This window comes from Uloborus diversus, chromosome 5 (genome assembly GCF_026930045.1).
Source record: "Uloborus diversus isolate 005 chromosome 5, Udiv.v.3.1, whole genome shotgun sequence".
NCBI lineage: Eukaryota > Metazoa > Arthropoda > Arachnida > Araneae > Uloboridae > Uloborus > Uloborus diversus.
In genome coordinates this window covers 47,751,537-47,777,791 of record NC_072735.1, presented here as the reverse complement: position 1 = coordinate 47,777,791, position 26,255 = coordinate 47,751,537, and the positions used below count along the sequence as shown (strand labels likewise).

The following is a 26,255-nucleotide window of genomic DNA, read 5'->3' as shown; positions in this document are numbered from 1 at the left end:
TCAGATGTCAGCTTTAAGAAAATATTCTCAGACTAGAAAACTATCTTGAAGAATAACAGAAATAATTAAAGAACGAAATTTAATTCTCGAGTTTGAAGTGAAAATAATACAAATAAATAAATGGATAAAACACCTTGCAAACGTGCTGATTTCATACTGTCATGTCAATGTATCCTGATATTTTCCTGTCATACCAATACGTATGCAATATTACAAAAGCAAGATCATCTTGCCTAGACCTTGATTTCATGCTGTCATGACAACATCTTGATATTATCCTGTCATATCAATACGTATGCAAGATTACAAAAGCAAGATCATCTTGCCTAGACCTTGATTTCATGCTGTCATGACAACATCTTGATATTATCCTGTCATATCAATACGTATGCAATGTTACAAAAGCAGCCTACCTTGATATTTTCCTGATATTATGCTGCATACACCTTGTCAGTCAATATTGTGGCAGCCTCCTGACAGCATAAAGGGAGTAACATAACAACATTCAGGCAGTATTAATGCAAGATGATTTTTCTTGCATGTCAACCTTTATGCAATACTGAGGCAAGATATTTTGCTTACTGGGTATGCACATACAAATTCCTCACCCCCCAAAAAAACGGCGAATATTTAGGCCCGCATTTTGAGGAACCTTCTTGAAGCGAACCTTCTCGGTCCGGCGTGACCGTTACGACCAGTAAAAAAAAATCAGCAAAAGCGCAGCCGCCGTTCGTCCGTTTCCTCTCCTTATCAAACGCCCTCAAGTTCCCGCTAAAAAATACCTCCCAGACAGACACCTTTAAGCTAATTAGAACCATGTGAATGATGTTACAATGGTGTATTCATTTTCCCAGGACCTGAGCATGGAGTGAGGGAGACAGTCAACCCCTTTAGCCGCGGGGGGATGTTTTTCTTGTCGCCTGGTCGGTCCTGATAAGGAAAAAAGAGGAAAATAGCTGAAAATAGTGCTTTTGCATTGTTTGGTTGGTTATTTTCTATTTCTAGTCTCCTAACAAGCGCCGCCCTTTATTTCCATGAAAAATATCGTATATACTTTTCAAAGATGGGAATTGCAAACGGTTCTCTCTTTTTTTTGATAAAATTTTTAATTTAAACACATTGCCACTCTCTAGAATTTGCCGCCCTGGGCCCGGGCCCATGTGGCCCATGCTTAAATCCGGCCCTGGCTTTAGTATGTTAAGAGACATAAATTAAAGCGATTTTCCTCGGGAAATTTCCTCTGAGTCAGCCTTTTTTTGGTCACGTGACGAAACCAGTGATTGGGCTTTCTATTTAAGAAATGGTGGGCTAGGTAGCTCTATTCGAACATACTCAGAGACAAAGCACTCCACTGGTTTATCGGTGAAACCATAGACTAATAATAAGAGTAGACCGAGCTTTCTCATTCTTGCTGATGAAGAAAATTGGTTCATAGATGTATCATGTGACTAGTGGAAGGGCTTGGCGAAGACTTTGGCAGCATGGTTGCTAGATGGCAGCATTATCTACAGTTTGGCACTCGACATGTATTTTACGACAAATGTGTTTTCATTAAAAAAAAACTTCCAGGTGCAGAGATTGAACTGTTTTTCTTTTAGTTATGCATTATTTTGACATTAGTAATAGTTTTTGATCAGTTTTCGGTAACTTTTATTTCATTTGGAGCTGTCAGCGTTGGCGTGAACGAAATGGCATAAACCTTTTGCGTTAACGCAAAAATGTACTAATCGGTATCTTAAATTGAAACTGTAGGTAAAAATCTTACCGTTTGCTGATTCTTCTTTGTCGCTTGCATCTTTTATTGCTTAGAGAGTTATTGAAATTGACTAAAGAAAATGCACAATACTATCTAAACGAGAAACTCACTGTATTAACAAAATATTTACAACTTAGAATAACAAATTTACAAATCGGACTCCATAAAAGATCATTCTTCCGTGTTCCATAAATTCTATTTATTTTATTTCGCGCTGGCGTTGATCGTCTGCTACGATTAACGCACGCTGTTGCTAGGATATCCACCAGTCACATGGTTTGGTTTATGAGCAGCAAAAGGGTTGCCATAGCTCGGTCTACTCTTATTATTAGTCTATGGGTGAAACCCTTCGAACGCTTCTTTGCCAGTTGCATGGAGTTGTTGTATTCTTGGTTTTCTGTTATACGCATAAAGCATGATCCGAAACCGTAATGTGTTAACATGATGTGTGTTTATATTTACGTTTGAAAAACGATGGATTTCATGACTTCTTTATGTTAATCATCCTTTACAGACTTTGTACTTTATAATGTCAGCAGTAAACTCAAAAGGAAACTCAGAACTGGTTTTCTCTAATCGTCTTAGGTATTCTTTCGAAAATCTTTACACCATTCTTACATCATCGAGTGTTTATTCCATCTTCCTTCGACTGCTAGAGACCGCTGAAAGTCAAAGGGTCACGAGAAAACTTTTGTGTTGTGATAACAGTCTGTGTGATAATCATATTTTTAGATGGAATTTGTTATTGGCGGCGCTGCAGCATGTTGTGCTGGTATTTTTACTAATCCTTTAGAAGTGGTGAAGACTCGTTTACAACTTCAAGGCGAACTGCAAAGTAGAGGAGTTTATACAGTACATTATAAGAATGCATTTCATGCGTTTTATGTTATTGCTAAAGCAGATGGAATCTTAGCATTGCAAAACGGCCTTGTTCCTGCACTGTGGTACCAATTGTTTATGAATGGGGTTCGCTTAGGAACATTTGATTACATTCAAAAAAGTGGCTTTATTCATTCTGGCGGAGAAGTTAGCTTTCCTAGGAGTATTATTGCTGGAGCTGCTGCAGGATGTATTGGCGCATTAATTGGAAGTCCTTTTTACATGGTTGGTTTGTTAAATGTTTTGGTACCTTTCTGTTATAGGGACGTCGCTTGGCTTGACGACTTACGTTAGGGAAGATGAAAAATTACGCTTACATCATTGCCATGCTCGCTCCTTTTATAGTTTTTCATTTTATAGAGCTTTTGTTGGTTATTTATGACTCGATATATTTATTTAGCTGATTATTTTACATAGCACTTAAATTTGATTTGGTGCAAAGCAAAATGAAACCCAAATCAAAACCGTGTTTGTTTTGAAGTTTGAAAGAACTAAAATAATTTTCTCTCACTGCTGTCCAAATATTTGATCATTATATTTATTTTCTCTGCATAAGTTTTGATACACAAATGCCTTAAAACACACTCATTATTTCTTGAAAAATGAAAGCAGATTGAATTTTGCCAATGGCCATGTTATTTGTGTTGTGACTTTCATGTTGCAATGTGAAATTGATAAAATTTCCCAATAAGGGGAAAGCATTTCACAGCCACTTCCTGCAAAAGTGCTTAAGTGCCGAAATTTTTTTGTCTCACTTTTGAAGAAAATTGGTTGCATCAACATTCTATGGGGGGGGGGGGCAGTGCTCAGTAGAAGGCAGATTAGCCTTAATTTCATAGGGAGGAATTCTGTTCTATGAAAATTTGGTTGTTTTTTTAAAACTTTTTGCTGGTCAGGTGGTTTTTTTTTGTGACATAAGCAGTGGGCAGTGATTGGGGGGGGGGGGGGGAGACTGTCCCCCGCATTTTTTCCTCTTCAAACATTGCTTCTGCATTAAGATTTCAATTTCAAAACATTCTGAGTGAGATTACCCGAATATTAACGTCACCAAATAGTATTTAAAATTTCAGTTTTAAAGCTTCAGTTTAAAAAAAATTCCGGAAGAAAATCCCCGAGCACACTCTCTTCGCCCTTTTAATTCAAAGATGACCTAAATCTGCGTTATAAAGATTCCAGTTTGAGTGGGGAAAATCAGGAAGAGAATCCCTTAGATAGCGTAAAACTGTTTTTAAAGACTCCAATTTAGAAAAAAAAATCCGGAGATCTTTTCCTCCAAGTCCCCAAAAGAAATTCAAGACTAAATTCTTAGGATTTCATCAGTTCCAAAAAAAAAAAAAAAATACTGGGAGAACCTCTGAACCTTTTCGTATCTTCTTAAGTCAATAAAAGAGAATTCTGAATTAAGGTTTAAAAGACACTTAAAAAATGTTTAAACTTAGCAAAATTTCTGGCAGAGAACCCCAAACTTGCTTTAAGTTACTTGCTTTAAGTTTGCTAAAGATGGCTTTAATTTGCGTCTTTAAGACATCAGTTTAAGCTTTTTTTTCCGTAAAGAGCCTTCCATACCCTTACATTAGCAAAGACAGTCCAATTTCTTCATTTTTTTATGATTAATTAGACTTTACTTTTTAAATAAAACAAACATATTTGGGAGAAAACCCTGGAAACTCCTTTCCAGTTCCCAAATGTTGATAAAACTCCTCTAAAATGACGGATCAGAAGCCCCACTCTTCCATCTAGTCACTCAAGATAGCCTAAAATAGTCTAATAAATTTTGCCCCCGCACTTATAAGCCCCACTCTCCGCCTCTGGACGTAAGTGATCAAATGGAGTGTATGTAACCCCAACATTGTAGTATTCCTTGTGCACTGCAGTACTACACAATAGGGTAAAGTGGAAAAAACAAAATTGAGAAATATATAAATTCTACATGCGGAAAAGTTGCCTCTTACCAAGCCTATTTGTCATACAAAATTTCAGCTAAATCAAATAATGTCTTTAGCTGCCCATTTGACTTTGAATTTTAAATAATTAGCCTGATTTTTCATCAAACTGGCAAAAATGTAATGATAAAATATAATTACCTCGCATTTGAAACTTTGATGTTTGAAATAAACTCTTGGTAAATAAATACTTTTAATATATAGTTCATTGAATGATCTAGGCAATTGCGAAATTGCTTTCAAATGTGCATTAAGCGCTCTAATCGCACATGCTGTACCAGAACACTTTCTTTGCGTTCGCTGATACCAACTGCATTCTTTGTTCTCGTTGCTTGTCAACTCTTTTAAAGTAGTTCATTTAGCTTGAATTATTTCAAACCGTTAAACTATTGCTTCAAATGTAAATGAAGATGCTGTTTTTACATATAAACAACTTAAAAGGAGAGAAACACAATTATAAGTCAAGGTTTTTTTTTTCAGCATTTAATATGAGAAACTTCGAAATGTAGCATAAGATGATGACTCTGGTAGATAAGCGTCAATTTTCAACTAGAAAGTAATCAACTAGAAAGTCCCCCATCAAGGTATAGCGGGTGAAAATTGCCTCTACTCTTCTACATTTGAACGAAGCCATTGCCTGTTTGGGATATTTTGATAGTTGAAATTGTAACCCTAACTCCAGTCAGGGGCGGATCCTGACAGAATTCTCGGAGGGGGCCATTTGAAAAAATATGATGCATTGAAAATTTTTTAATATTACAACCATCAATATAGCCCACCTTAACCAGAGCATTTTTTAAGGAATTTCCACAAGGCACACAAGTTTAACATAAAGGTGAAACCGTCCCAATAATTTTCCTCTTTTCTTAACAAACGTGTGCATATATCGTCGCCTCAAAGTGGTATTCCTGTAATCAGCACTGTTTGTTTATGAGGCGACTGTGTAGGACTTCTGATTTAAGAGGAAGCCGATATGAACGAACCGTAAGTATAATATTAACTCTGAAGTAAGGGGGGTCCGGGGGTTTCTCCCCGGGAAAATTTTGGAATTTGTATTCTTAAAAACGCATAATAGACGATCTTTGGTAATGTTAGGAGAGAAGAGATTTGGTGGCACTCCCCTGTCTATTTTTCAAAATTATTGCTCTAAGAATGCAGTTTTGGACAGTCTTTAATGATGTTAGAGGGAGGAGAGATTTGGGGGCTTATCTAAGGAAATTTTTCTGATTTATGATCTCAGAAATTCATTTTGATTGTATTTCGTAAGATTAAGGACTCAGGTGTGACTTCATTCCCCCGCCCATTTTTCGAAATTGAAACTTTAAAAACGCAAACATTATCTTCAATAATGTTAAGAAGAGGGAGGTTCGGGGATTCTTCGGCAGTTTTTTTTTTGCAATTGTAGAGCTAAAAACGCAGTTTAATACGATCTTCTCGTGATGCTACGTGGAGGAGAGATTCAAGGGCCCTCACCATACACCAAGAAATTTTTCAAATTTACAATTAATCTTCAAGATGCATTCTAATTATCTTAAGAGGGTTGGAGCACTCCCCCGAAAATTGTTAGGAATTGTAACTTTAAAAATGCTGTTTTAGAGGGTTTTTGGTGATGTTAATGGAAGGAGAGATTAAAAGGCCCATCCCTGGAAAATTTTCTACTTTATAGACTTTAAAACGCATTTTAGACTATCTTTGGTAAGGTTAGGGTTTGAAGAGTTTCGGAGGTCCACTTAGAACGAAAAAAATTGATTCAATTTTTTCCAATTTAAGCTAGGAAGGAGGGTTTTAAAAAACTACTTGAAACTTCTTCCGTGTGGGTTTGTGACTCCTCGGCATTGTTTTTACATACATGATAGACTTCGAGGAATAATAATATTTATTTTAATATAAGGCTCTAAAAAAGGTTTTAAACTATTTTTGAAACTTTGTCAGGGTGACCATGGCCCCCCTCGCATTGTTTTCCTTATTGTTATATTTTGTATACATTATAAAGGAAATTTTTTGCATTTTTGCTCGAAAAAAAGGGTAACTATACTTGAAATTTTCACGGAGGGGGTCATGGCCCCCATGGCCCCCTCCCTGGATCCGCCTATGACCGAGGCCTTCGAGATAGGAAGGCCATCCAACTAGCAAATGACGTCATCGTTTGTCGATCCACAATGATATTGGGAAGTGAGCCCTTCGATTAATATTTTGGTTAAATAAAACTATTTGGTTTATTTATTATTGTCTTCTATTATTTTAGTAGCATTACAAGTTCTAATTTTTCATTTGAAAACATAAAAAGGAACCGATAATCATACATTAAAAAATACACTGAGCTTAATTCATAGTATTTTACATAAAAACATTTATAAGTCTTACAAAGTATTCAAATAATTAAACACGATTTTATTTTACAATCATGTTAAAACAAAGTCATAAATAAACAGTTTTATTTTTCATTCGAAATTGTTTTTTAACTAATCGCATTTTAACTACTCGTATATTGTATTGAAACATTAAGTCTTAAGAAGTATTCAAATAAATAAATGAACTTTCATTTTGCAATTACATCAAAACAAAAAATAATATTACTATTGTATTTGAATAAGAATTAAATGAAATTTTAAAAAATAAACATTTTTACTTAAGTAAACAGGAAACATGACTGCAATACGTTTCAAAGACATAACATCAAATTAAAGTACATAATACCAGATTATTAATGTTAACTTAGCTGAGCAAATTTATGCTTTTAAAAAAACATGAATGCTTGGGTGCCATCCCCCAAAGTAGACGGTGCCCTACCCCCTTCAATTATGAAAACTCCCCCCCCCCAAAAAAAAAAACATCTCCATCTCCCTTAAAATTTCAAGGGCACAGTTATTTATAACTATAGCCGTTGAAAAGCTATCATTACTATGAGACTATGATTCCGACCTCTTCCCCCCCCCCTTCGGAGGGCACTCTCAAAAAATTACACAGGAATTCAACTTGAAAAACGTTAATTAAAGAATGAATAATACAACATCATGAATACTGTATGTTGTACATCAAAAAAATGTATTCAATATCTAAGCAGCCTTTTTTTTTTTTTGGAATTCGGCTACTTTTCCATTTTCAACTTTTTCTGCTGCTAATGATTCTTGTGTGTGTGTGTGGGGGGGGGGGGGCTTTAATAGTTCATCATTTTAGGCTTTTGAAAAATTATTTTAAAAAGCATTAATTGATGAAAAAGTAACCTTTTTCAAAAAACCTTTCACAGAATGACCATTTTAGCAACTTTCTTTAATACTTAAAACTTCATATATGTTAAATTTAGATCAACATTTTGCTGAGTATGCTCTTTTTGGAAATCAATGCGACAGTTTTGTGACAGGGGGAAGGGAGGGGATAACAAGTGTGACATCACGCGTTGTTTATAACAATATGCTCATGTTGAACAGCGTTACATGTAACAAGGAGGAGGGGGGGGGGAATTTGTTTAAAAGTTTGCAACATACTTTATAGACAGCCCCTTAATTAAATTTATGTTACAGTTTCAGAGTTCCTGAAAGCTTATTAACAGAAAATCCAAGGAGTTCAAAAAATATGTAGTTCAAGACATTTTGCCCTTTTTAAGCATAAACAAACAAGCATAGAGCATTTGGCAAAAACACGTTGTGTATCCACTGCTCAAAATTAATCTTTCGCAAGCCCAGAAATTATGAATACCGTTAACTTAACCACAGTGTGTGCATAAATATCATAAAACTTAAAGACAACAGTGAAAAAAAAACCATATACATATATTTTAATTTACGCACAGAACCAGCTTGTTTGAATAACATTGCAGGGGTGTAGTTGGGGGGAAATGTTTGAGTATCGAACCCACGACCTCAGGCGTTCAAATCTAATCTTCTATCTCAGAACTACGGAAGCCCATCAAGGAATGTTTTTTTATCAAAATAACACATGCTAGCGTATGAAACAATTTAATCGAAACGGAAAATATAAGATTAGTTCATTTAAAAGCCTGTTTCAATAAACTTGTTTACATATTAACTGAATATCAACACCAAGTTACGTTGCTTCTGATAGCAACAAGTATATTTGCAGAAAATTTTGACATATGTATATTGTCAGCTTGGAAAATCCATTTCGAATAAATGTGTGTACAAAGTTGAAAAAATAAAGAAATAAAAAGTTGCAAGTTAACCGTTTCAAATATTAAAGCAGTATACTGAAATTACAAATTACAGACAAAGATATCAGAAAGGAAACTGACAATTGTTTGTGTAATGGAGGAAAACTTAAGTAATCTTAACTGCATGAAATGTAAATTTGTTTATCTGAGAAAAGTACTTACCTCCGAACTTTAAAATTTATTCCATGAGGCGCCCAGCTTTTTTCTTCACATGCAGGTTGTTCGAAAGCGGAAATCGCTGACTCATTTTCACTCAGCAGACACTTAAGACTTATACTATATATATATATGTATTTTAATTGCCTCTACATTCCGGTACGTGGAAAGGAAGAGATAAATCTAACAGAATTGTATTCAAAAATGTGCATCCGAAGTTACATATTTCCTATTTCATCTATATCAACCAGAGCAAGCAACACACTGGTAAACTGCACTGCTTTCAAAGTTTCGCGCCAAGTTCATAGATCGACGACTGGTGGCGTAACGAAGGGGGGGGGGGGAGTTGTCTGGCCTGTTATCACGTGGGTCTCGCTATGACTCCAGTGGATGAATCCTGAACTCCAATAGGTAGCGTTCATTGTTGACCATTTTTTCGTTTCTTCATTCCCCTGAAAGGACAGTCTTACCAGTAAAACAGTTAAGATACCGGATCGAGTTCAGCCTTGTCACAATAAAGCCTTTCCCATGCTAAACATTACCAAAACCTATTATCAAATTATCATGCCATGGCGTGAGTTTCATTGTTGAAACTCGCTGGTTACTCAATCATCGGCTATTATATATATGAGGATGCAGCTTTAAACGATATAATGGGTTTGGTGAGACCTTATCTTTAGTTTGCTGTTCAATTTTAGTCTCCTTATCCGAAGAAAGATATTTTTTCATTGTAAAGGGCTCAAAGAAGGGCTTCTAGGCAAGTAAGAGGGCTTTCATATTTAGATTATGGTGCTTATAAATCTTAATATGTATAACCTGGAGCAAAAAAGAGTCATATAGACATGATTCCAGTTGTTTACATTTATCAATATGAAACACCTTAATTATTTAAATTTTTGCATGGAAAACGTGACAAGGGGGTCATTGTTTTAGGCTATTTAAATCTCAGGCTAATCTGGAAATTAGGGAAAACTATTACTTTAGTAGGGTTGTGGTCACTTGGAACAGCTTACAGGAATCAGCTGTAATGAGTAAGGGAGTAGATAGCTTTAAGAAAGCCATTGATTTTCATTGGGAACTAACTGACCTAGAACCAGCCTAGCTGGGCCCAGAGCCTGTAGCTGATTGTCACATTTGTATTTGAATTATTGCCAAAGAAGATACCTCCAAAGAAGTCAATCGTCGCAAAATCAGAAGGAAAAGAACAAAATATACCCATTGACATGAAAAGAAAATGAGGAATAACACTTTTCTTAAGTATATGCTGTACTTTGACGGTTGAAGGAGCAATATTTTGATTCAAATTAAGGAAAGAAAGAAATCTAGAAAGACAATGGAAGACCAAGTTGTTTTGCTCTCATAACTTTAAACAAAGTATGATATCCTTGTCACTCCTGCGTCTGGTAGCTGTCATAACATTAAAATAAGCATATTAACTTTTTGAAAGAAAATTATTGATATTTCTAAGTTACATGCTGTAGGTTACATGCAAACAATGATCAATACAGGCTTTAAAAGTGGAGTTATAAGGAAAATTGAGATTGCTGTTTAGATGTTCTTTACAATGGTTTATTTATGAATTTTATGCAAATGAATTACAACTACGCCATTTACTAAAAACCTCTGAATGGAAATAACCGCTGGGTCAAAAGAATATTATTTTGAAATTGGGGAAAGAACTCGAGTCCTGTGAAAATATGACTGTAGTAATCTTTCAAAAAGTAGATGTATCTTTGGCAGACGTTGCCCCTGATGAAATTAGTACAGATCAATGGTATATCTACAAAATGTGGAATGGAATTTCAAATGAAAATAGTTCATTTTTTTTGTTAAGAGAGAATTAAGTCACTGAAGAAGGTTAACTACAACAAATAGAACATTATGGTTTAAAAAAAATTCCCATCAGAGAACGTGAAAGTTTCTTGTTAGAGTATTACAATTTAAAATTTAACAGTATAATAAAATAATGTAGTCATGCCAAGAAAACATTCTATCATCAATGCTGACCAACAATATAAAACTTGCGAGAGAGCTGGGCCTTCAACAGCTTTAAAAGGGAAAAAATGGCTTAACTCGATAAATGCTTAAGAATTCAAGATTCCTACAATAAATTTCAATGCAGATAACTATCTGACTTTAATATATTGGAATTCAGTTGCACTCATAAAAATTGATGATGATCTCATTTATGAAGCTAAAGGGTCATTTTATGGTATTTTTGACATTTATGTAGAGTCCGTAACGTGACCTTTTTTTGCAAGAACTTTTTAATTTACTGTTTGATTAGCATATTATTTTATTTTGAGCTTTTCCTACCAACACACCAACTCAGATTAAAATAATTTGCAAATCAAGCAGTAAATAAAAAAGTTATGGCAAAAAAAAGGTACCATTACGGATTCTACATAAATCAGGGGTGATTGTGTTCCTGTATTTTACCGAATTTCCGGTATTTTCGGACGTATTTCCGGTATTTTTATGTTCGAAAATACCGGAATTATGTTTTTTTTTTGTTATGCTTTTATCTCCCTACCTCCGCAATTTTTTAAAATTATATAATACTCATCAAATATACCTGCAAGAGCCTTAAGATGGACACCTATCTCTTAAGATGGACAAAGAAATGTCAAGATAATTTGTATAACACCAGCTCAAAAGTAACTTTGTAACCCATTAAAAATTTAATCACATGTACACACAATATTTTGACTCAGAGCAATTTAACACTATGGCAAAGGTGCACTTAAGTAATAAGGGTCAAAGATTCCCCCCCCCCCCCCCCCCCGTCTCACTTTGAAACTTTCAGGTATTTTTTGATGAACTCACAATCACCCCTGATAAATGTCAAAAATACTGTGAAATGACCCTAAAGAAAAACCTTGACCTATTCTTGTGTTTTTCTCCTTTCAAGTTCATATGTAAAAACTGTCTTCATTTTCATTTAAAGTAATAATTTAATGATGATAGATTCCAATTTGTTTTATATAAATATGTCTATTCTGCTATGTTCAGTTTCTGCCCTTTACCTGCATAAAGGGCAGAAACTGAACATTTTTCACTTACATTTTTGTCATCTATGGTACGTTTACCTTTATTGCACATACAGTTGTCCCTCGCTACTTCGCGCTTCAACTTTCGCGGCTTCACTACATTTTTTTTTCTTTCTCAAATAAAGTCACTAGCTTTTTTTTATGCGCTCGTGTAAACTGTTTCCTACATAAGAATAAAACAAAGTATGTCTTTTAAGTAAGATAAGCTCTTCTAAGGGCTGTAGTTGTAGTAGTTGAGAGAGTGGAGGTGTAAAATCGTCGAAGAAAGAGTTGGGAATCGCTATCTCACTTTAATCGTTAAACACTAACTGAAAAGTATAAATTACTGTATCATTACATCTGTAATTGTAAATGATCTTGAACAATGTACTGGATTTTTAAGTTTTATACGTAATACCTGAAATAAGGATAAATGTAGAGGAAGAACAGGGGCACGTACGGTCACTAACTGGCAATTAATTCATCATCGAACAAGTTGAGCTATTTTCATAGATTAGTAGTAGTGTGTACGAACTGCATGTGTGTGTAGTTTATTTCCCAATAAATAACAATGTGATACCTATTACGTCTAACATATCTCATTTTCTCATATTTTGTGCAATTTTTTAAGTAATGCTTATGTAATGGTGGCTCCATTTCATGTCTAGGGCGTTCTACCTATGTTAAAAACCTATTTAAATTGTCGCAAGTAAGTTTTATGCGCTCCAATCAGGATATACGGTTTATAAATACAGAATTCTACTTTGCGGAAATTCAGTTATCGCGGTTGAGTCTGGAACAAATTAACCGCGATAAACGAGGGTTGACTGTACTCGCTTATCTGGGGCGGAAAAAAAAACGTCCTATTCCAACATTTTCCTATTGTTAGTACTAAATCCACACACATTTCTTCAAATACCACAAAAACTAATTTCTGCATGTACTGCGGTTTACGTGCACATGGCAGTATTATTTACATAAGTAAAACTACATTACTTCCATACTTTAACTATCACTTGTTTGTTATTTTTGCAGCAACTGCTTGAAAATTCAGTTCAAGTATTTCAATTTAGATTTTTTAGTTTTATTATGATTTCTTAGAATTTTTATGTTAACTGGTTCCTGAATGCAAAGTATTTGTTTTAGATTTCCAACAATATTTCTCTGTCGATAATTTAACATACAATTTTTACCAAAAAAAAAGGGAGCATCTTTTCAAAATATATTTTTAAAGCTTATATATTTTTAACAGCTTAAACCGTTTTAAGCACTGCATTTCATTTAATATGCAATGCTTTTCAGGTAGGGCAAAGAAAGGAAACCATTATCATCGGTAACGTAAATCAGGGAAATTTGGTGAACTTAATCAGGGAAAAGTCAGGGAACTTTTTTTTTCCAGTTTCTGTCGCCACCCTGTATTATGATTCTAGCTACAAATTGATCTTGGTATTAATTTCTGCATTTCTTTGATAACTACTTATTTCATATAAAAATTGCAATTTAATTTATAGGTTAAAACACAAATTCAAGCCCAGTCTTCGTCCAATATTGCTGTGGGGTTTCAACATAAGCATCAAGGCATGAGCAAAGCATTTAGATCTGTTCTTAAGCATCATGGCCCTCTTGCTTTATGGCGTGGAGCTAGTGCAGCAATGGCAAGAGTTACATGTGGTTCTTCAGCACAGTTGGCTACTTTTTCAAAAACAAAGGATTTTATAGATAACTTTCATGTAAGTACTTATTTTTTGTACTTATTGAGCAATCACAATTGTTTATTGTTCTCACTTGACCGTAGTTGATGTCCTTTGACTTATGATATACTTATAATTCTCTGTTCCTCAGGTCTCTGTGAGCATTTCCTTTTCTGTGGGTGGTTCATGTGCCTTAGAATTGAATTATTTATAAATGACCTTCTAGACTTTACACAAACCTTTTTATGCACGCGCTTATCTAGCATCCAGCCCCTGGCATTCATTTAAAATTTGACATCTTGAATTTAAATTATGGTTTTTTTCAAATTTTTATTGCAATAAAAGCTGTTTGTAGAAACAAAAAACCTAACGAGTAGAATAGGGTTCATTGATTTAAATCAGTTTGATTTAAGTCATGATTAAAATCAATCATTTAAAAAAAAATTTGATTTGAATCAAGTGATTTTTTTAAATCAAAATCCTTAATTAAAATCAGTTCATTTTTATTAAATAATTTTGCAATTTTAGAATGTGTTGCTCTAAATTTAACTACTCTGCATTATACAATCTTAACTTTAACAGGCAAAACTACATAGATTCCTTGATGTGTGTTAAACAGATTTTCCTTCTTGCAATATTGCTTTTACTCCAAAATTAACGTTCAATTCAGTGTAGAACCAAATAAAAATTTTCAGTTTTTCTCATACACCATCACTGATATAATTAAGAAAAATAATTGCTCAACATAGTTTCTTACACTAAAACATACATGATGATGGAAACCATATTTTTAAGCAAAGCATAAAACAAAATTACTTCCTATCGAAATATTATAACGTATTTATAAATCTTAAAAATGTATTGAATAGTTAGAGAACTTATCTTAGTTTGAAAAGTAAGCTTAATAGATTCATCTACTGTATGAAATATATTATGTTTATAAAAGTAAAGTAATAAATAATTATAAATTTAATTAAAAAAAATCTGATTTAAATAAGAAAAATCCGATTTAAATAAGAAAAATCCGACTTTTTTGATTTAAAAAAAAAAAAAAAGCCATGAACCCTGGTAGGAAGTAGGGTTGTATCGCATTTCATGATTGCAGAAACCATAATTTGAATTCAAGATCTCAAAATTCAAACTAATGTTTTGGTTTTTTAATTGTTTTTCCCAATAATATTTAATTTTTAACTATGTCTTTAGTTCTTGCTACCAGTGGTTTTGTATATAAAAAATTAGAACATATGTAAATATTTTTTTTTTTGATGTTCGCATATGTAATTGAAAACTAGATCATAAAAGGTTAGTCAAGGTTCAAAGTAGCTGCTGTATCTTGACATTTAAAGAAGCAATTTCTAGAAACATTGTTAGATTTTGAACTATTTTCTACATGAGACTTTTTTATGCAGTCCCAATCAACTGCAAATATACAATTTTTTATAGCCACTTGTGAAGTTTTGGGTGTTTATTTTTATTTTTTTATGCAGTCCTTATCGACTGCACAAAAACAGGTTTGAGTGTATTTGGTGCTTAAAATATCCTACACAATTGCAAACTTAAAATCTATTTTCCTTTCTATAATTAATTTGATCTCTATTTTCTTCTTGAACCTAACTGATAATGCTTATATCTTAAGAACATTTCTACTGGTGTTCAGTTCTCTCACCTTATTTCATAGGAATGTTGCAGTTTGATTGCTGCCTGGTGCATAAATAAACTAGCTAATAATGTAGTTCAGCATATTTTTTTTCAATTTCAATCATTTAAAATTAAAAAAAAAAAAAAAAACAACATTTAAAATAATTTATTTTTAACTGAACTACCTGAAATTAAATGGACAATCTTTCAAATTTAAATATTATAAATGGAACTGAACTCAATATGAAGCAATATACAGTGCAATATATGATATGCAAAAACACACTAGAAAGTCTCAAATAATTTGAAAAACCATTCTATGTTCAACCCCGATTTAACGATTGTCAAAGGACAGAAAAAAGTTATCATTGAATCGAGGAGCATAGACGTTGAATGCATCTGGACCCGTGAAATGTATCACTAAATTGAGGAAATCGTTAAACCGGATATTGTTAAATTGAAGTTATTCTGTACATTTGAAGTTTTTCTGCACTGATATTTTGTAATACACTGTCCTCAAAAAGTTAAGGTATAACAGGTTTTTTGCCTCTAATTTGCAAATGAATGAATGTAGAAACAAAAAATTTAGAGGATATGTGCATTAAATAGTTTTTTATTGAATGCATCATAGAAATTGGTATAAGTCTGTTGCAAAAACGATTTATAGAAAATAGAGCAATCTTTGCGGATAAGTCCATTCTTGAAGAAAACAGAACATCACAGTGTTATGTAGTAAAATCTCATAGATACAATGAAAAAATGGGTTCTAATAAGGAATGTGTCCCTCCCTAACTTGAATGCATCGGCGGCATCGATTTTCCATGCTGTTTATTAAGTTTTTTGGACACCTGAATAGGAAGCAAAGATCAAACACAGATCAAAACAACATGAGTCTTGTTCCAACTCATGTAATGACCTTACAGGAGGACCTGTCTGCCAAGATAGTCAGAAAGATGTTCAATCGGATTCAGGTCTGGAGATCGAGCTAGCCATTTCATTCGTTCCAAACCTTGATCCTCAAGATACTCCTCAACAATCCGAGCTCAGTGAGGTTGTGTATTATCAATACTGAGAATAAAGTCATTACCAATAGCACCAGCATATGGGCGGACATATGGATCAAGGATCTCCTCCCGATATCTCAGACCAGTCAGAGTTCCTCTATTGAACACATGCAGGTCAGTATGACCACCAAGAAAAATCCCGGCCCAAACCAAAAATACACTATCTCTATAATTGTGCCTTTCAATAGTGTTGGATTGATGGTATCTAGTGCGCTGTTCCCTCCAGATCAGTAGATGCGCTGAATCACTTTCCTATGTAAATCTGAACTCGTCTGTGAACAGCACAGAAGCACATTGCTGCTGGGTCCAGGAAACATGTTCACTTGCCCAGCATAAGCGGATCCTTCATTTTGGTCCGTTTAGGGGAATGCACACATCATGTCTTCTTGCATAGAGACCTGCATTATGAAGACGATTTCACACTGTAGTAGCAAAGATTCTTCTTCCTGATGCTGCAAAGTGGTCTGCAACAAGCTGCCGCACAGTAGTGGTTCGTCCTCTTCAGGTCAAAAGAACTAGAAAACAGTCTTCTGCAGATATAGCTCGTGGTCAGCCTTTAACAGGTCTTCTGGACACAGAATCTTCGGATTGGTATTGATCCCAAAGTCACTGAACAACACTACGAGGCACATTAAGACGTTTAGCAGCATCAGCCTGCGACAATCCCATTCCCACCCATCCAACTGCCCGCCAATTGCGTAGCTACGCTTTCTGTCACCCAGGGCAGTTCCTCAATTTGCCTCCCTTTTGATGGGAAATAGTTTATACATTAAAGAGTCAAAAGTGTTTTAATTAAATTTTAATAAAGAAGAAAGCAAAATTATTTTTTTTCCTTCTTATTTTTCTTTCAGAAGGAAAAAAAGGAATTCAGAGCCCCACCGAAAAATTCCAAAAAATAACTTCAAATTTGGAATTTTAAGCAATTTTTGGTAACGCTTATAGAAAAGAGGCGTTGTGCTCCCTCCAGACTTTTTATTTTTCAAAATTAAAATCAGTTTTATGCTTTCTTTGGTGACGTTAGGGGGTAGATACTTCTCAAGAAAATTTGCCAAAATTGAAGTCTTAAAAAGCAGTCTTAGGCTATCTTTAGATGCATGAAGATATTGGGGAAGGTTCAGCAGCGCTGTCTGGAAAGCTTTTCAACTAAACTGAAAAACACGTAAATGTAGGCTGTATCTAGTGATGTAAGGGCCTCCCCTTACTCCAACAAAGACTGAATTTTCCTCCCGAAATATTTTCAAACTTGAAATCAATTTTAGTCTATCTTTGATGATGTTAAAAAGAATAGGAAACGTTCTGGAGCTCTCTAGAAATTTTTCGATGCAAAAGTTTCAAAAACGCCATTGTAGGCTACCTTTGACAGCATAAGTTTCCAACTATTTCCAAAAACGTTGGGAAATCAGATGGTTTTCCCGTCTTTCTATGAAACTTTTTGAAAATGACGTCCTAAAAATGCAACTTTAGCCATTGTTTGACGGACAAGGTCAAGAGAGAAAGTCCGGAGGGTGGTTTCCCACCCGAAATCTTTTTCAAAACTGCTGCTCATTTTAAGCTCTTCATCACTGAGAAAAGAAGGCTTTGTGCTCTTCCCTCAGAAATTTCTAAAAACGAAATTTGAAGCCAACTGTTCTGACGTTAAGTGATTTCATGCACGTTTGGGGTCCCTACCTTAGATTTTTTTTGAAATTTAAGTTTCAAAAACTCAACTTTAAGCTATTTTTTGAGCCATTGGATGCAATAGTGATTTTAAAGTTTGAATTTAATGTCCTTAAGATACATCTTAAACCAATTTTTAATCACGTTACCGGAAAGGTTAGGGGTTGATGGCCTTTAGGAATTTGTTGGTATTGAAATCTGAAAAATTCAATATTGGGTTAAAAGATGAGGTGTAAAGGGATGGGGTGGGTGTTATACCTTCGAAATGTTTCGTGGCTCAAGGCCTAAAATTGCACTTTTGGGCTGTTTAGTGACGTTAAAGGATATGAAGGTTCGGTTGCTCTTCTCGAAAAATGTGACACTGCCCTCAGTCTGAGGGTTTAGACGAAGGAAGAGGAAAAACAAAAAAATATAATGCTGAGATGTCCAGAAGAACAACACATGTTTTGTATTTGAGTAATTTTATTATCATAGTTGTAGAACAACCTTAGAATTCAAAGACCTTTTTTTGACTCCAGAAAATGATCAAAAGCGTGATTTACTTGTTGGGAAAATGCGTTAAATTTTTTCGCATCAAAAGCGTAAAATTGCTGCCCCAGGGCACCTCCCCCTCCGCCCCTCCCTAGCTACGCCACTGCTGCCCGACACCTTAACGAATTGGGTAAATGACGCCTGTGAGACATTTTCTAAACTCTATCGACTATCACCAAAACTGCCAACAACAGTTGAAAACCAACACAACTTATCCGCAAAAGTACGAAAGCTTGATATTTGCATATTTTTTTCTCACTTATAAAGATACGTTTTTTTCTATAAAATAAAAGTGTTAGCTATCTTTTTTTATAAATTGTTTTGAAGTTCGTTATTATCATTCATGCAAACTATGCATTTATTTGTTACTGCCATTTTTTTTTTTTTTTTTGGTGAGCTTCAAAAAACATGTTGTACCTTAACTTTTTGAGGGCAGTGTATTTATAGATTGTTTTTTTTTTATTTTTCAGATTTTCAAACCAAATAGCTGGTTATCAGCTCTTCTAGCTAGTACATTGGGAGGGTTTGCAGTTGTTGTGTGCATGACACCGCTAGATGTCGTATCCACTCGTTTGTATAACCAAGGTGTTGATAGCAAAGGCAGAGGATTAATTTACTCTGGCCTGTTTGACTGTATACGAAAAATTACTGCATCTGAAGGATTTTTTGGTTTTTATAAAGGGAGTACAGCATCTTTATTGAGAACTGGCCCACACACTGTTCTTTCATTAATGTTTTGGAGTGAGTTTCGAAAGCTATACAGTAGTCATTTAGCTGTTGAAAAAAGTTAATTTGTTAGAGAAATATTATTATGATTGAAAAGTTTATATTTATTAGATTTTGAAAACAACTCTAAAATCTCATTTTTTCAATTATGCACATTTTTTACATTTTAAGATGTAGTTTATTACTAATTATTTTATTTTGAGTGATTTAATGAATCTCATGTTTTAAAATTTATCTTTGTTGAAAGTTGAAGTTAGTAAGTAAAATATTTAGTTTCATATCGTTTATTTCAGAGGAACTAAAATAGAAACAAATACTGTATAATGTTGCACACGAAGGGATAACCCCAAACGTGAGCTTATTGTTGCAGGTACAATTTTTGGGGAATAAAGTAATATTTAAAAATTTTACTCAAATTGTCAAAATTGAACCATCCCAAAATTGGTTTCCATTAGGATTTTGAGTTTTTTTTCCAAAGTATGTGACCATAAACTCTTTTGTAAATTCATCGTTTGTTATTGGTAGGAATCATAAGAAAAGCACAACAATGCTTATGTGATATTGCTTATGGGATAAAAGCAAGATTGAAATCTGAGTTGGATAACAAATGAAATAAATAGTGAAAATAATGTGAACAGGTGCAAGGACACGAGATGCCAAGAGTTGAGAGCTCTTGTAGTGAAATTTGTCTTTAACAATCAGTTCTGAATGACAAAAATAAAATTAATTTAGAGATTAGAAAATAGGAATCAAAATTGACACTTGCTTTGGCAATAGAAAGTTAGTAATGTTTTGCCGTGATGGTTCATGCAGTCTGATTAAATTTTCTTGCTAAAAAATTTGACAACTCTTCACTCAAGATTTCTCTTTGGTTGAGTGATCCTACCTGATGGGTGTTGGAACAATAAAACAGTATCATAACATTAAATCTTCAATTAAGACACCTACCCCAATTTACAGAAATATTTTTTCAAGAAAAATTGTGTATTTTTCAAGATTGTACAATATTATTTAAGCTGTAGGAACACCATTGTTAATCTATTTAATCTAATTACTATTACATTTTTAAAATAAATATCTCAAAAAAAAAAAAAAAAAAAAAAAAAAAAAAAAAAAAAAAAAAAAAAAAAACCTCATGCATGTGTTTATTCAATTTAAAGCTTTTACAAAGATTTTCACCTATCAACTAAAATCATTCTCAAAATGGCTTTTAAGAAAAAAATAAAAATGAGGCAACTATTAACATTCCAACAGGGTATGTTCTTTGAATCAACTAGAAAAGCCATGTGCATTTCTCAGGTATGCTAAAGGGAAATGGGAATATGATAACTTATTAATGAAATTATGATGTACTTAGTCAAGAGCTAATAACTCTTTATTTAAACCAGTGTTTATTTGAAGTTATGAAATTGAATTCAACTGTAATGTATCTCCCAGATGTAGGTACCTCATGGCAGGTTAAAAGAATAAAATTCTATCACTATTTATTTATAAAAATTTACTTGAACATTTGAATTCATGGATGTACATAAAAATGTACCCTATTGACATTTATTTTCTTATCCAAATAGTTTATGTATACAATTTAATAATGTTTTATACATTGATTGTTTTGACTTTTGTTATTTAATGAATTTACAAAAATATTTTTATAGTAACATTTTATGATAAATCACATTTGAAAAAAAAAAATTGTTTGTTTTTTCACATTTTAAAAGTAATTTCCATGTACTTTTGAAGAAATATACAAGGTGTTCCGTTTTAACCTGCAAGACCTCTATTTTTTTTTTCAACCATTAGTCCTAGGTGCATACTTTCAATTGCAAAAATGTTAGAAATCAGATGCAAAGTTAAGATATTAAAAAATTAAAACAAAAATCAAAATGAGTCAAAAAATATAAAATTTAACTTTTTATACGGATCCTAGGTCCCTTAACTTTTATTTAGGGAAATAATCTGTTCATTGAAACCACTCCATGTTCGCATATAATTAAAAACCTTTGTTAACTGCTATATTTTCCCTCAAAAGGTCTTATTGACTGTGAGTGTAAAGTGGTTTAAGTTCACAAAAAACTGCGTTTCATATCTCCGTGAATATTGGTCATACTAAAGTCAAACTTTATATGTTGGAATTATTTTTCAATGGAGATTATTTCCCTAACTATAAGTTTGGACACTTATAGCCCGTATAAAAAGTTAAATTTTGTATTTTTTGACTATTTATATTTTTGCTTTAAACTTTCAACATCTCAACTCTGCATCTGATTTTGAACATTTTTGCAATTGAAAGTATGTATCTAGGACTAACAGTAGCGAAAATAGAGGTCTTGCAGGTTAAAACCGAACACCCTGTATAGATTGTTGAAATAAATATTTCATTTAGTTCTGAAGGAAAATCTTATGTCTCACATTAATTGATTTTTGCTGTAACACTTATTTTCTATTTTCACTTAAATTTGTTTTACAATGTATATATTTCAGATATTACGAAAACTACGGAGATTTTAGCATTTACTTCTGGGGGTTGGGTGGAGGGAGTACTCTGAAAATTGACCCCTCCCTCCCCCTATAAAAGCCAAAGATTTGAGATATGTGACTACTTAATGCTAGTACAGGGTGACGACAGGAACTGTGAAAAAAAGTTCCCTGACTTTTCCCTGATTAAGTTCACCAAATTTCCCTGATTTACGTTACCAATGGTAATGATTTTCTTTCTTTGCTCTACTTGAAATCCAATGTATGTTTGTAAAAAATGCAGTATTTTAAATGTTTTAAGTTGTGTAAAGTTGTTGAACTAAACATATATTTTAAAAAGATGCTACTTTTTTAATAAAATGGTTAAAAAAAACATATCAAGTCAATTTCTTTTTTTTTGGGGGGGGGGGGGGAGTCTATAAAACAGCATATTAAATTTTTCTATAATGAAAAGATTATAGAATATTGAAAAAAAAAAAACCTTTACTAGCAGAAACCACTTAGCATAAGAATTTTAAGAAACTATTAAAATTACTCTTAAAAACTTATGTGTATTTATGATAGAACTAAAAAGCAATTGAAATTATTTCGAACTAAATTTTCAAACAGTATAATAATTGTTGCAAGAATAACAAGTAATAGTGAAATAATAGAAGTAATGTAGTTTTTCTTATATAACTAATTGACATATTTATGCAAAACAGATGAAACTATTTGACATCCATTCATAGGGAGCTTTTCTCTAATCAAGAACATAGGTTTTAATGAATGAATACAGCATTTTAACAATAAAAAAATAAAGGTATTTACTTAAGTGCACAAGTTAACTCTATTTCAAATGATTTCAGTATGTAACGAAAAAAAATCTTAGATTCCTTTTGTAAAAAACAACTTTAAAATGCAAGGAAAAAAAGAAAGAAAAATGCAATTAGTTAATTTCAAAATATATAAAAGAAGAATAGAACTTGGTTATAAAATTAAAGAACCAGTCTGAAGAAAAGAAAACCTTTATAATCTGCGGTGACAACAAATACTATAACGGCAAAAAACAAAGTTTTTTTATTGAAAGTTCAATTTTAGCAATTAAATTTAAAAAGCGAAGAAGTACTAGCTTTTAAGCTTTTATAGTATTAATTCAAAAACCAAAGATTTCTTCTTGAAATCTTGATTACAGTACGCTAATTACTTCGAGACAATGGAATAAAGGCAAAGGAGCTAAGGCATTAATGAAAGCTTCCTCTTTGCCTGTATGGTTGTTTATTTTACGCAGCATTGAAAGCGTAAAAGGAAATTTCAAGCTAGATAAAATAAACAACCTAACAGACACAGAAACAATCTTAGGAAGTTCATCCTGTGGTTAATAAGTGAGATTCAATACTTTGACGTTGAGGAAAAAAGATGCAGCATATAATTGCACCTCATTAATTTTACTTTTTTTTTAAACAGATAATTGGCGGAAAATGCGTAGGGAATTAGAGTACTTAATTTTGTAAAGCAAAAAAAAATTTTTTTTTCTTTATAAAATCAATTTTCCCTGATTTTTTGTTATTTTTTCAAAATTCCCTGATATTTCCCTGACTTTTCCCTGATTAATAAAATTCCCTGACTTTTCCCTGATCTCCCTGATTTGTCGCCACCCTGTAGTATGTAATAGGTTACCCTTTTTCTATTTTTAATGACATCTCATCATGTTCTAAGCTTGATGAGAAATCATTGCTTGTTTTTAACAAACTAATATCGTGGTTGCTTTGCATTCATTATAAGCCAGTTCGACTGCTCTATATTTTCATTGCATAAGATTTTAATCCACAGAAGGGATTGTATTTTCTGCTAGTTTAAAACACTATTGGATTTCTTGTGCATTCTTGAAGTAAATTGAAAATATTTTTAAACGAAGGGAGTGAGACACCCTAAACCAAGAACATTTAAAAGGCAAACCTTGTTATTGTAGCCAGGGGCGGCGATCCCTCCCCCCAAAAAAATATGTGGGGTGCCGGGCAACCTACTTCCAGTCCACAAAAGAGGAGTACAATAAAGAGAAAATCCTAAAGAAGAATCACCTCCAGATTAGAGATCTGTGTCGATAGAAAACTTGTTCATATAGCAAATAAGCTTTTTTGTCATTTATGTGCTATATTTGCACTTACCCTATTTCTTCTGTACCATATGATACGTTCAGAGGTCGCTTCATTTAATATTTATTAAAAAATAGGTTTTTGGAGAACAATCGTGAAATTCACAATGAATGTGAATTTCACGATTGTTCACAATGAATCACAATTCCTATTTTCACACTATATTAATTCTTCATTTCCGAGTTTCTGAAGTATTTAACCGCTATAATTCATTCCTCTCTCATGATCGAGACATTTCTAAACGAAACAAAACGGCAAGATATTCTAAACATCTAAAGAAATAAATGTTTACTTCATCTTTTAAACCTTTTCTTCTATAGTTTAGTGGATTTTTCATTGGTTTTACATCTGTACATTATTTATGTTAATGGGGATGGGGAAAGAAGCCTAATCAAAATCATTTTTTTTTGGATCAGCCACAATGAGCATTTGCTCATTCGATTCAATTCATCACTAGGGTTGCTATGTCATGCTTAAGTGAAAAAAAAAAAAAAAAAAACTTGTACATTTGGGATATAATGTATTTGCACGTGAGAAATTGGTTTCTGGTGTTACTTTTGAAAAATATTAAGGTTTACCTATCAGGAAATGGTAATTAGAAATTTTTGATGATGCTCATTTTAACCACATTGTATGAGGCCTTCTATTTTTCAATTAAATCATTTATTTAAGAAGTAAAAGGGACAATAAATCTAAAACAAAACATACTTTAGCTACTGCTAGTAGTAAAATAGCATTAGCTTACAATAGTTTGAATGTATGAACAATACGGTTGGTCCAAAAAAGGATGTTTTCTATAAGCAATTTCTAATAGATAAAAAAGTTGTGTACTGCCCTCCTAAATGTTGGGAAAATAATCTAAAAGTAAATATTTCTATCTTTAGATCGCACATAAGCTAAAGCATGAAAAAATGGTCAATTTCCAAAATTTTTAAATGAAAATACAATAGCTTAAAATTCTTGTTTTAATATAATTTAAATGCTTCATTTTAACTTTTTTCACATATTTCAAACATTTTTTAAATTTTACCACGCACGTTGAAAGAGAGGAAGAAAAAAAATACTAACTCATATAAAATATCAATATTCAAGTAATTAATAATTGCAAATTGACAGGAATGCCCATACAGATATGAGAATTATACTTTACCTGGCTATCATGATTTTTGTCTCAATTCAATCAAAACACAAACTTGCTTGGAGATTAAAGATCTTGCTGCCCACAATTATATGCTGTGAAATTTTAACTGCCTATGCAGCAACTAAACACTGTTTACACTGCATTTTCCATCAATCCAGCATATTGAAATTCTATATATATCTATGAATTCCTAATTTGGTAGTGTGTGCATTTCAGAGGAAAAGGTTGAATTAAAGCTGACCATTTTAAGCAGACCCAGTAAGAGAAGTAATTTCTTGCGATACACATATCTAGTTTCTCAAAAATTGTTCTCTTCGCAGTTTTAGCATTTTTCTAGAAGATTTAAAAAGAAATGGAGAATGCAAAATTAAGAAGGTTGAGATTTTAAAAAGAGTTTTAAATGCCTTTAATCTATAAAATTTGCTGCTTATTTTCCAACATAAATTGAAAGAAAATCTCATTTTACAGATGAAAATCGAATAATGTAACCCTCACAGCATTGGTGTCAAACTTTTTTGTAATATACCACAAAGGACTATTCCGAAGCAATGAGTAGAGTCGTCAAAAATTTCTCAAATATCAACATGAGATTATATAACTATTTAACAGTTTGCAATAACAAAAATAAGGTAATAATTATTATTAAGAATAATAAAGAATAGGGAGAAAGAAACTTATGGGAAGAAGGGACGATTTGGCCAATAAGTGGGAGTCTGTCGCCAAAATCAGGAAAGGCAATTTAAATGAATTTACTTCAACATGGACATTCTGTCACATTTATTTTCAAGTAATAAAATCATTCACTTCCGTCATATTTATTTTCATCTCTTAAAAAACTATATTTCAATTTATTTAGAACCTAAGACAATCGAGAGAGAGATATGCAGTTTCTATTACAAAACTAATGACATACAAGAATATAAGCTCACTTTGCTTTGGACAAACTCTGCTAAAATAATATATGTGCTAAGGCTGAGATATTCAATAGCCAAATTTTAATCAAATTAAAGCCAATAGCTTAAAATATGAATTGCCAATATGAACCCTTTACAAAAATTTAAGCTCACAAAGCCCCATATTTTCAATGTAAACATATGTTAAAACAATTAGTTCTTTAAGCATAAGATCTACATATTGTTCAACAGTGATCAGTTCTATTCAGAGCTATCTGAATTTCTCCCAAGGAGTCTATATGCAACCTGTGAACAGTTGGGTATATGTAGTTGGCTTCTCAACTTTATAACAGAAAAAAAAAAATCGCAAAATA

The 26,255-nt window shown here is 32.9% G+C and overlaps 1 protein-coding gene across 1 annotated transcript; it reads left to right on the top strand.

Moving 5' to 3' along the window:
- Positions 1–2,399: 2,399 nt before the first annotated feature.
- LOC129222058 (solute carrier family 25 member 35-like) lies at positions 2,400–22,044 on the top strand. The gene is made up of 3 exons (XM_054856484.1): positions 2,400–2,860; positions 13,443–13,661; positions 18,982–22,044. The coding sequence occupies exons 1-3, from the start codon at positions 2,489–2,491 to the stop codon at positions 19,300–19,302; spliced, it is 912 nt and encodes a 303-aa protein (XP_054712459.1). The 5' UTR covers positions 2,400–2,488; the 3' UTR covers positions 19,303–22,044.
- Positions 22,045–26,255: the final 4,211 nt, after the last annotated feature.

Bases quoted from the DNA above. Each gene is read 5' to 3' on its own strand.
- LOC129222058 (XM_054856484.1), top strand. From the start codon at position 2,489: ATGGAATTTGTTATTGGCGGCGCTGCAGCATGTTGTGCTGGTATTTTT. The intron at 2,861-13,442 runs GTTGGTTTGTTA...TTTAATTTATAG, and splicing joins TTGGAAGTCCTTTTTACATG to GTTAAAACACAAATTCAAGC. The intron at 13,662-18,981 runs GTAAGTACTTAT...TTTATTTTTCAG, and splicing joins ATTTTATAGATAACTTTCAT to ATTTTCAAACCAAATAGCTG.